This window comes from Carassius gibelio, chromosome A14 (assembly GCF_023724105.1).
Source record: "Carassius gibelio isolate Cgi1373 ecotype wild population from Czech Republic chromosome A14, carGib1.2-hapl.c, whole genome shotgun sequence".
Lineage (NCBI taxonomy): Eukaryota > Metazoa > Chordata > Actinopteri > Cypriniformes > Cyprinidae > Carassius > Carassius gibelio.
The window spans coordinates 509,361-520,255 of record NC_068384.1 but is presented as its reverse complement, the minus strand read 5'-3'; the positions used below and the strand labels follow the sequence as shown (position 1 = coordinate 520,255).

Sequence of the window (10,895 nt, the reverse complement as noted above, 5' to 3'; positions counted from 1 at the left end):
TCGTGTGTGTTTTTACACGTATACAGGCATACACGAGTCCACTATGAAATTTTTTACGGTAAGTAGATGTAAATGATTCAAATGATGCATGACTTATCATTTGTTAAAAACTTAGTTTCTGCAACTACGCACATGGATACTGATCTTCAAAAACCTAAAACCATCACAAAAGCACAATGGACAGTTTAAGCATGGTAAATGTATTCGTGCACATGGGTAGACTGTTAAAAACTGTGTAAGAGGTTTGTTTAACAAGTCACTGACATAATCAAATGTCAAACATTGAGCAGCAAAGAAAAAAAAACAAAAAAACACTGTAACATAAAAATTAAGGAAAATATAAAATAAAACTGAATTAGCTGCAAATACATCTCACATCAGTTAACAAACTATTAGAAATTGTTTTTGTCATTTCAAATATTTTTTTAATAATCGAGTAGTAGGTAGGCTATACAAATAATCATTAGATACAATTGTTTGTATTTGATTATCCACTTCATCCAGCACTCTGTGTTCTTGTTTGTTTGAGTGATAAACCGTTTCAGATGATTCATAGACGGAGGGCGATCCAGCTCCACGGTAACTTAGTTTGTGTAATCTACAGGCACATCATAAAACCGTCTCATGGTAGAGCCATACCTACACCTGCGGCCGACACAGCATTCAATTTATGTGCAAACCGTCTGCTGCTCATAACATTATTAAGTCCAAGTTCTGTTTCAATTCACATGTATCAATTCGATTTCACCTAAGATAAGAAAAGGACAAAGTACAACATGTGGACGGCGGTGAACTTGGACAGAAGGGAGGTGGGATGGATCTATAGGCGATTGGTCCGTCAGCATGGGGGGACACGTTATAAAACATCTGAACATCCTTGAGAACTGCCTTTTTGAAGAGGTGGGAAAGAAAACAAGCCGGCTTGTCTCATATTAACATTTCAGCCATGAGTGGATGCCCATATTTTCAGAGGAAATTTGTGTATGTATTTTCAGCTTTCAATATTTTTCGATTTACTGCTAATTTCACAGCACATTTCCCCCTAAAATGGAACCAATCATATCTGAAACCAGTTGGAAGACTAACCTACACTGAATAGACAAATGTTTCTTGTATTTTTGCTGTTGATACGTTTGATGAAAATACAGGTCAAACAGTAAGCAGCATCAGAAAGAAGATGAGAATGATGATTCTCAGACTGGAATTAACAAGGCCAGTAAAGGAGGTCTTATTTATGGTGACTACCTGCAGGTAAACTACACATTAGCTCATTCATATTAATTGTATATTTTTATATATTTTAACAGGCATAAAGCATAGCTTCTCCTAAAATAGTTCATGATTAATTGGTGAGCAGACCTTGAATCTAAAGTTTATTGTGCTCTGTATGTCCAGAGTTGCCAAATTGGAAAATGCATTCATTTCAGAGTTTAATGGCAAACTGTGAACTATGAAAACAGAACTTTGTTCTATTTTAAGCAGACACACTAAGTTTGGTTATGTCAGATTTTTTGGCTTGCTTTCCATGAAACAAAAACGTTCTCTCATCCCCGCAGCTGGATAAAATAGTGACATCTCAGGTGCTTCAAAGTGAGCTGAAGGGAAACAAGATCCATGACGAACATCTGTTCATTGTCACACATCAAGGTGAGCCAAACAAACGCTAAACATCCTTCAGGCAAATCAGTCTTAGCCTCACTCCATTGAACGCTCCCAAAACACGACAGAAAAAAAGCCCTCCATTTATAACACTGAATGTTAACAAGTTCCAAGACAGCTAACTCAAAAACTGAATAACACAATGCTGAATGTAACCCATGTTCTGTATCTGATTTAACAATATGACATCAACAATCAAGCATCTACCCACAAGTAAATCCAGCCTTACTCAAACCCACAATCCATTTGCACATATTACACAAATAAATACATACTGAAATCTAATGACTTTCATAACCTTGAGTTCAATGGCACTGCACCTTGACTTTTTCACATGTAACCTGAAGAAATGATTAACTCGTTCCTTGTATTGCAGCATATGAACTGTGGTTTAAACAAGTTCTGTGGGAGCTGGACTCAGTGAGAGAAATCTTCACCAGTGGACATGTGAGTAGCCTCGAACATGAAGATGTGTGTTACATGGTTAAGAACAGCTGATTTAGCACAATTTTTTCTCCTAACTTGAATGAACCTGCTTTTAATCAATGAAATAACATTAAAATTTAATAAGTCACCTATTAAAATTTGTTAAGGGCCATTTCACATCTAATGACATTTTAAGATGACAGGGCATAAAGAAGAAATTAGAAATTAGAAAGATATGATGAATGATTTCCATAAATATCTGTAAATAAAAGACAGAACAACAGCAATTATGTTAATGTTATTATCTGATATTTTGTTGCTATTCTGCATACTATTTAAAAGTTCGGGGTTGGTAAATTTTTTCTGCTTTTTATTTTTATAAGAAGTCTCTTACTGTACGTTCACTAAAGCTGTAATATTGTAAAATATAATTTATTAATTTTTTTTTTTTTTTTTTGTATTTGAATATATTTTAAATTGCAATTTATTCCGGTGATGGCAAAGCTGAATTTTCAGCAGTCATTATTCCAGTCTTCAATGTTAATCATTGTAATATGCCAATATGATGCTCAACATTGAAAATGTTCTGGCTGCTTAATATTACTGTGGAAACAGGATTCTTTGATGAATGGAAAGTAAAAAATAAAATAAATAAAATAAATAAATAAAAAAACACCGGCAATTGCTTGAATTAAACTATTTGTATTAACATTATACATGTCATTAATTTGTTGCATAGGAAAAAAAAAAAAAAAAAAAAAAAAATATATATATATATTATAATAATTATTATTATTATTATTTTTTTTTTTAATTAATTCACATTTTATAATGATATTTGGGATTCTTGTCAAAGTGCCACATATGTATGCTTCTAAACCTAATAATAATAATTCAGTTCATTTATTATTTGGGAGCCATTAGGACAATGATGAACAGCCTGATCCATCATTATTATGATGCAGGCTTTGATTCAGTTCAAAGAAAGGATGTGCACTGCAGCATGAGGCTGCCACCTTCAGTCTAGTTTACGATACTTCTCCAGTTAAACGGCATGTGTCAGGGACATTATAAAGACTGCTGAAAATGAATCTAAATGCACTGCATATTTTCCCAGGTACGTGACGAGCGAAACATGCTCAAAGTCAACACTCGCATCCACAGGATTGTGATAATATTCAGACTGTTGCTTGACCAGTTTGCTGTTCTGGAAACCATGACTGCCTTAGACTTCTACGACTTCAGGTAAGGTGTATAGAATTCGTATTATTTATATTCATAATACTGTAATAATAATAGAAAAAAAAATTCACTGCCAAACAATTACTAAAAAAAAAGTAGGCCATAACACTTCCTAGATAACAGCAATGTTTGGGCAAACTTGCTGTTGGAAATGTGCTAACACTCAAGAGACGGGAGAGAGCTAACTCAGTAAATAAGCACTGGATGGCACTCATTTCTTAAATCAAAATCAATGGCAGTGTTTAGCATAATTGTGTTTAGCCCAGTTGATCTGCGTTTTTTTGTGCACAGGGAATACCTCTCATCTGCTTCAGGCTTCCAGAGTCTGCAGTTCCGACTGTTGGAAAATAAGATTGGGGTCCCTCACAGCCAGAGGGTCCCCTACAACAGGAGGCATTACCGGGACAATTTCCGTGACCAGGAAAGTGAGCTGCTCCTCCACTCAGAGCAGGAGCCCACACTGCTGCAGCTAGTGGAGGTAAACCTGAGGGAAATTATATTAGAAGATGAAATATTAGCTGTGAGGTCATGAATAGTGTATTAATCAAAGAACCATAACTTACTGGACTTCACTGCAGGTTATTGGTATTCAGAGAGGAATAGGCCACATGGCTAATTTATATATCAAGTCAGGATTAATCTAACGGACAGCATTTCTCATAAGCAATCAATACTTTTCAGCAATGGCTGGAGAGAACGCCTGGCTTGGAGGGAGACGGATTCAATTTTTGGGGGAAACTGGAAACCAATATTTTCGAGGGGCTCAGGAGGGAAAAGGAAAAAATAGAGGTATGCTGAGAATCCCTGGATAATTGTGTGCAATTCTCCCATCTCGGTTGTAAGTGATGACTCTCGTTTCCTCTTAACAGCAAAAACCAGCCTCGGAAATGAAAGAGGAGATGATGGCCGAGCTCATTAAGCAGAGAGACATTTTCTTATCGCTCTTTGATGAGAAAAGACACAATCACTTAGTAAGCACAGGTCAGAGAACCTCTTGAGACGCTTCAGAGATACAATGTCAAGTGACACATCCACTAGCTAGAAGATCTGAATATCTGCTTCTGTCGATGCAGGTCAGAGGAGGCTGTCCTATAAAGCCCTGCAAGGAGCCCTGATGATCTACTTCTACAGGTACATCTATCTGCTAATTTAATCAGAAAATCAAGAGATGAGGTTCTACCACCTCTCACCAAAAATACAGTAAATAAAAACTGTAATATGGTGAAATATTATAAAAACAAAACATTTCCAGTCATTACTCCAACTTCAGTGTAACATGATCCTTCAGAAATCATTCTATATATAATAATTAAGAAAATTAGATGTGGTAATACCATAGGCCTTCTTGATATATGTTATGGTACTGAATAACACTGGACATATTCATATACAATATTAACATGATACTCAAAGATACTTCAAAGAACACCACTGTACATTTGCAAAAAAATGAAAATTATAGAAAAAAAAAAAAAAAAAAAAAAAAAAAAAATAAATAATATATATATATATATATATATATATATATATATATATATATATATATATATATATATATATATATATATATATATATAGAATTTTAATGGCTAAACTCAATTTTTAATTATTTGTTATTTATGGCCATCTGCTCTCAGGGAGGAGCCTCGCTTTCAGGTTCCTTTCCAGCTCCTGACATCTCTGATGGACATCGACACCCTGATGACAAAATGGAGATGTATGTGAGAACACTGAAAACAAAGCATCAGAACAGCAAATAAATGACCTATATAAGCCCTATAAACTAAATAATGACCCATAACGCCCTATAAACCCTGAATAAAAGAGAACAACAGATTTTCTTTTGCATATCAATAATACATTTATTGTACTTCCTGCATAATTTATACTGACATTTTCCCTTAGACAACCACGTGTGTATGGTGCACAGAATGATTGGCAGTAAAGACGGCACAGGTGGCTCATCAGGCTATCAGTACCTGCGCTCCACCGTCAGGTAGGTCTCCAGATGAAACACTCTGCATCTGCTGGAATTATCCATGTGAAACACAATGCAAACCATCTTCTAAACGCGAAGCACTCGGATGTATTGATAAGCCTTATGGATGTTTTGCCAGTGATCGCTACAAGGTGTTTGTGGATCTGTTTAACCTGGCCACCTTCCTGGTTCCGAGGGAGTGGGTTCCCAAGCTGGACCCGAGTGAGCACACCTTCCTGTACATGGCTGAATGCTGCGACAGCTCCTACTGCAGCAGCAGCGATGACTCAGACTAAAAAGACGGAGGGATGACAAAAGGATGGACCGTGGTTGATGCAGAGTACAAAAGAAAAAGAGTCTACCTTCCCCAAGATTTGTCACCAAAAACCTTTTAAATGGCAGAATGAGAGGCTACAAAGCTGTGCTGATTTTACAGATGTTCCAGAATATATGTCAATATAAAAACTGCCTCAACAAAATCTCTACATCAGTGAAACTGTTGATTCACTTGTGTATATACTGTCAATATAATGTAATATTCTAAAATGTATAATTAACCTATTTCTATTTTGTAAATACAATTCACACAAATACAGATATAGAGAAACTTCTTGTTTATTTGGGGGGAAAAAAACTACTTTTTTGGTCAAAATGTAAACTTGGATAGAATAGAGTTTATATACTATACAGTAAGTAAACATTTCTGATTATTCCTAAAATGTAAAAAATAATAAAAAGTAAGCTTTGTAGTTACAAGTGTTTCTAAAATCAGATCATACGAAATATCTTGCACATACTTTAGTAATACGCACTTTTTCTTTCAAAACTCTTTAAGGCTGTAATTATAAGTATTGATATATAATAATATGTTCACCTTTTTGCAGACGAGATCCCTTGTGTGTCCTATATCAGTGCAATGTCACAATACAATAAGTCTTCAGTTGTGCACTGATATATACGAACAGTGTTTTCTGAAGATTAAAACCATCTTATTGATGAATCGAGCTGGTGTGCGTTGCATTACTAAAATGAAATCCGGCTCCGACTCTGATTATTTTGGGCTACCGTGGCCGGGATTAGGAATGTGGTGTATTAGCGTACGTGCTTTGCAACCGAGAGGCAACAGGATTTGTTATCCGCATCCCCGTGAGAATTTTTACAATTCTCGCCAGCTATCTATACTGGAGGATTTCCATCCTTAGGGTGATATTTTTAAATGTGGATCTGCCGCAGCCTTTTCACGGAAGTAGGAAGATTATCGACAATTACACCAAAACAGCAGCAACATTGTCCGCAATGCCTGGGAAAAGAAAAACAGAGGCTATTGACTGTCATCTGACATTGCGTAAAGTCATCTTAAGAAATAGACAAACAAGATCACGACCTCACAATCACCTCACTACATCACTTCCAAATGATCTGATATGAATTAAAACATGATTGACTAGGCATTTATGATTTGATTTTCACACAGCAAACAGTATTGAGTGTATGCCAACATCTAAACATTTCGTGAATATTTATGAATGCACACCATGCCACATAACAGCAGAATGCATTACCTGTCAAACTGTTAACAAGGTAAACAAGCATTAGTAGTGGGTCACTAAACTTACCACACATGTCGTTCCCTATTTTTATGTAAGCATATCCATCGTCACCCCATGAGGTCCCCCATGAATTGCGTACTATCCAATATGGCACTTCCCCTGTGATAAATATGAAGACATAATGAAAATATACCCCCAGATGGGAAATTATCAACAAGTGGTACTACATACTGTACACTTATAATGGTATGAAATGATTAATAATGCTAGCAATAACAGTTTGGGCATGACACAGAGCATCAATTTCTCTACTTTACACCGAAAGTACTTAATTCAAACTAGTAAACAAACAAGAGAAAACAACTCATCGGAGAGGATAAACGCTGTGGACAGCTGGCTGATTATAGTGCAGATGCATCAGGCTGTTAGCTGGGATGTTGGCGCACAGCCAGCGTTTGCCAGTGTCTGCTCAATTCTGTGCCCTTGACAGGACGTAATCCGTGAAGGCCAGCGATTTGAACCTTGAAATGCTCTGAGGCACAAGTAAAGAGTGTGTAACCGCCCGTGTCTGTGTACCTGTGGTATCATAACCGGTGATCAGCACAGCATGGTTGGCGTTGTGGCTGGAGCAGTGGTGCTGTATGATGCCGCCCAGATAATCCTGCCAGCTGATGGCATCCACAATGACAACAAGAGGTCCCGACTCCACCAGCACACTCATCATCACCTCTTCATGTCCACTACAACAACATAAGGACAGAAATCTGGTCTCATCTCAATAAGGAGACACAGTGACATTTGGCACAAATGTAAGACAACGAAAGACGTGAGAAGTGCATTTGGTCTTGGACCAGTGGTACGTGGTCAGTGGCCGTTCAGCACCTGACCCTGAGTTGCAAACAGAGTTGACAAGAGCAGATGAGTAAACATAAAATGCTCGCCCACAACCTGACAGACTTCAGCCTTGAATTTGAATAGTACATGAGGTCTACACTGCACTTAACGCAACAGCACAGCACACTGTTGCTGTAAAGCTCAAGCCATCTGATTACCTGAAGTCATACGCCGAGTAATTCCTCACAGCCACTCCGGCGTGAGACTGAGGAAAGTACTGGCAGATCCCAGCCTTGTCTTCAAACGGATAATCTGCCTCTTTTACTAACTTTAGTCTGGTCTGAAAAAAAAAAAAAACATATATATAAGAGGATATTAGAATGTGCCAATTATGGGATTACCAGGATGACATCCACCTGTAATCAGCAGCTTGTTGTGGCTTGTACAGACAACTTCTCTTTAAGTCTCTCAGAACTGATGCAGCTAGCTAATTAATTAAAACCCTTATTACAATACTAATTAAAAAGAAAAAAAAACAGGTGTCATTTAAAAGCTCCGAATGTGCACTTCACAATACATATCGCTGATCTGACCAGCTTAATTACTGCTTTTTAATATGTTTTTGTTCGCTAAATTGAGGGAATATGAACATAATAACATGTACAAACCCTGTTGCACAACCACTCAAAAGTTCGGTGTCAGTAAGATTTATTCATCAAAATTGCAGTATTTAAATAATAAAATATTATAACAATTATTAGTTATATCATCACAAGTAAAGGAGAAAGCAGATGACAGCACCTGTGCGAGCCAATCCAGAGCTCCGACAGGAGATCCGCCATCGCAGCCCTTGTTTTTATAAGAGCAGTCTATAACCTGCTGCACACTGAGCTGCTGCAGTTCTCCACTATCTTTAGCAGAAACCGTTTCAATGGCCTCCACCACACTGAAGGCCCAGCATCCTCCACACTACACAAAAGTGCAAGAAGACATGCAAAAAAAAAAGTCAGTGGGAAAAAGTTCAGATCTAAAGTCTAATCTTAAGATCTACACCCTACCGACTCCTGGTTTCGGACTGGCCCGACAATCCCATGGTCCCTCCAATCAAACTTGGGAGGATAATTCATCTTAACTTGAATTCCAGACCTGGAGGGGTCGAACTTTGGAGCCGTCTCATTCCAGACTGTGAGATATCGCTCTGAGAAATAAATAAATAAATAAATAAACATGTTAGGTACCATCATACAAAATGCATTTATCTGTAAGCATCCATAACCTGCATATAGTCACCTCTGAATTGTTGTGGAGATAAGTCTGAGAACTGGTTGAAGCCATAACGGGCAGAGTGGTTTGATTTCTTCAGTGCTGAATTCAGAAAGGCTTGTCTCTTGAGTGAACTCTACAATCAGACAAAACAAGACATGACCAGACAGAGTCACCTTGTGCAACAGGTGTTAATCACATGAGGAAACGTCATATCACATGAGAAAAGCTACTGCCGTTACCTTTTTTGTGTGTGTGTTCCGTAAAACTCATGTTATAAATTGAGATAGGGTTAGTAACTATGGATTTACTTTATAATTGTATAATTTATATAATATATTTTAATATTGTAATAATTTTACTATTTAGAAATAATAGAATCGCCTAGTTATTGGCTGCCTCTCAAAATCAAGTAAGCTGCCAACCTAGACAGCATTTCTAGGTATCCAAGACGCATTTATTAACTATTTGTGTGAGTAACTTAAAAACTGTATAAGCCATACAACTGTATAAGCTCCTCTTTGAGGACTTAAACTGCTTCAGCATCTAACGTACAGTTAGACAGCTCGCTAGATTTTGAGACGCATCCATTGTCACTTATCAGCCGCAGTGATTTAGTTCTTATAGAGCTTTACTTTAATGATGTAGTCTACTAAATGTAACGTTACCTGAAAATTAATCCGTCTCTTACTGTTTTCATTTCCTTGCTGAAAAGTCTTCAATCGTTCTCCGTCCGTCAGATATTTCCTGCTTAGTAGTTCGACGCTGTTGTATCCCGAGAGCAGTTCATGGTAAATTATCAAAACAACTAACATTAAAGTAAACGCCATTTAAAAATGCATTAGTAAACGACGTTCAGTTAATCTTCTTCTAGTGTACTGAGCACTTTTCATGTCTGTTCTCGGTTATTTCCTGCAGTTAATCGGCGCGCTCTATCGCCCTCTCGCGGCGGAAGAAAGCATTGGCCGATTCACTTCAAATGTGAGAATATAGCATAGCGGAATCGCAGAAGAAAAGGTTATACACGCTAAACTGAACGAAATGAAATTAATACAATAGCTTAGAATTACATCAAAAAAGCCAAAAAAAAAAAAAAAAAGGGTTTCCAAGAAACTAAAGATCACACTTATTGGTTCCCGTATTATTACAAAAGTATAGGAATGCTTAAAAAAAAAAAAAAAAAAAAAAAAAAAAAATCCTACATCTACTTCCTGTTTAATTATTTTTTTAAGATGCTTATAATTATATTTAATTGCAATTACTGTAGTAATTTAGTAATATTTAAAATAAGGCCTTATGTTTTATTTTTGCTGTCATAATTTCACCAGCCCTATATATTAATAATATTAGTAATAATAATAAAAATATAATAAAAGTAAAAGTAACAAAAATATTTAAATAATTCCTTAATCATATTTAATCATAAGTTTTATTAAATAAGAATCCAGTTTGCTCATTTATTTATTTATTTATATATTTTTTGTTTACTCCTCTGTAATCGTGGTGGATGCCACTTGGCATGACAGGCACATTCCAGACATTTATTAAAATCAAGCTGAAATACAATTATATATAAATATTAGCTTCCATTTTAAACATAAATTACCAATTTTAATGAAAATGTTTCCTTGTAAAGTAACTGAAATAAAATACATTTCAAGTTGATGCACTAAAAATAAATAAAAAAATAAAGCTATAAAGATATTATATATATATATATATATATATATATATATATATATATATATATATATAAAAATATATATTATTATTATTATTTGAAAATCTGACAAAAACCAATTAACTTAAGCTGAAACTAAAATTAAAACTGAAAATATCAAAATAAAAGCTACTTCAAACTATAAATTGTTATAATAGTATATCAATAAGAATAACATAACACTGATTTGTGTTCGTTTTAAACCTCACTCAAAGAAAGAAAG

The 10,895-nt window shown here is 35.8% G+C and overlaps 2 protein-coding genes across 2 annotated transcripts; one reads left to right on the top strand and one right to left on the bottom strand.

Annotated features, from left to right (window-relative positions):
* The first annotated feature begins 828 nt into the window (after nt 1–828).
* On the top strand, nt 829–5,912 carry LOC128027158 (tryptophan 2,3-dioxygenase A). Its single transcript, XM_052614474.1, has 12 exons — nt 829–981; nt 1,149–1,251; nt 1,557–1,647; nt 2,036–2,106; nt 3,203–3,330; nt 3,619–3,805; nt 4,009–4,116; nt 4,197–4,308; nt 4,401–4,458; nt 4,965–5,044; nt 5,233–5,323; nt 5,445–5,912. Exons 1-12 carry the CDS (start codon nt 947–949, stop codon nt 5,599–5,601), a joined length of 1,221 nt encoding a protein of 406 aa, XP_052470434.1. The 5' UTR covers nt 829–946; the 3' UTR covers nt 5,602–5,912.
* An 11-nt stretch (nt 5,913–5,923) lies between these two features.
* Nucleotides 5,924–9,903, bottom strand: LOC128027160 (cathepsin O-like). Its single transcript, XM_052614476.1, has 8 exons — nt 9,621–9,903; nt 8,980–9,088; nt 8,748–8,887; nt 8,491–8,658; nt 7,908–8,029; nt 7,432–7,595; nt 6,922–7,014; nt 5,924–6,605 (listed from the first exon to the last, which is right to left on the bottom strand). The coding sequence occupies exons 1-8, from the start codon at nt 9,780–9,782 to the stop codon at nt 6,571–6,573; spliced, it is 993 nt and encodes a 330-aa protein (XP_052470436.1). The 5' UTR covers nt 9,783–9,903; the 3' UTR covers nt 5,924–6,570.
* Between the last annotated feature and the right edge of the window lie 992 nt (nt 9,904–10,895).

Bases quoted from the DNA above. Each gene is read 5' to 3' on its own strand.
- LOC128027158 (XM_052614474.1), top strand. From the start codon at position 947: ATGAGTGGATGCCCATATTTTCAGAGGAAATTTGT. The intron at 2,107-3,202 runs GTGAGTAGCCTC...ATATTTTCCCAG, and splicing joins AAATCTTCACCAGTGGACAT to GTACGTGACGAGCGAAACAT. The intron at 5,324-5,444 runs GTAGGTCTCCAG...ATGTTTTGCCAG, and splicing joins TACCTGCGCTCCACCGTCAG to TGATCGCTACAAGGTGTTTG.
- LOC128027160 (XM_052614476.1), bottom strand. From the start codon at position 9,782: ATGGCGTTTACTTTAATGTTAGTTGTTTTGATAATTTACCATGAACTG. The intron at 8,888-8,979 runs GTGACTATATGC...TTTATTTCTCAG, and splicing joins ATCTCCACAACAATTCAGAG to AGCGATATCTCACAGTCTGG. The intron at 7,596-7,907 runs GTAATCAGATGG...ATGTTGTTGTAG, and splicing joins TACTCGGCGTATGACTTCAG to TGGACATGAAGAGGTGATGA.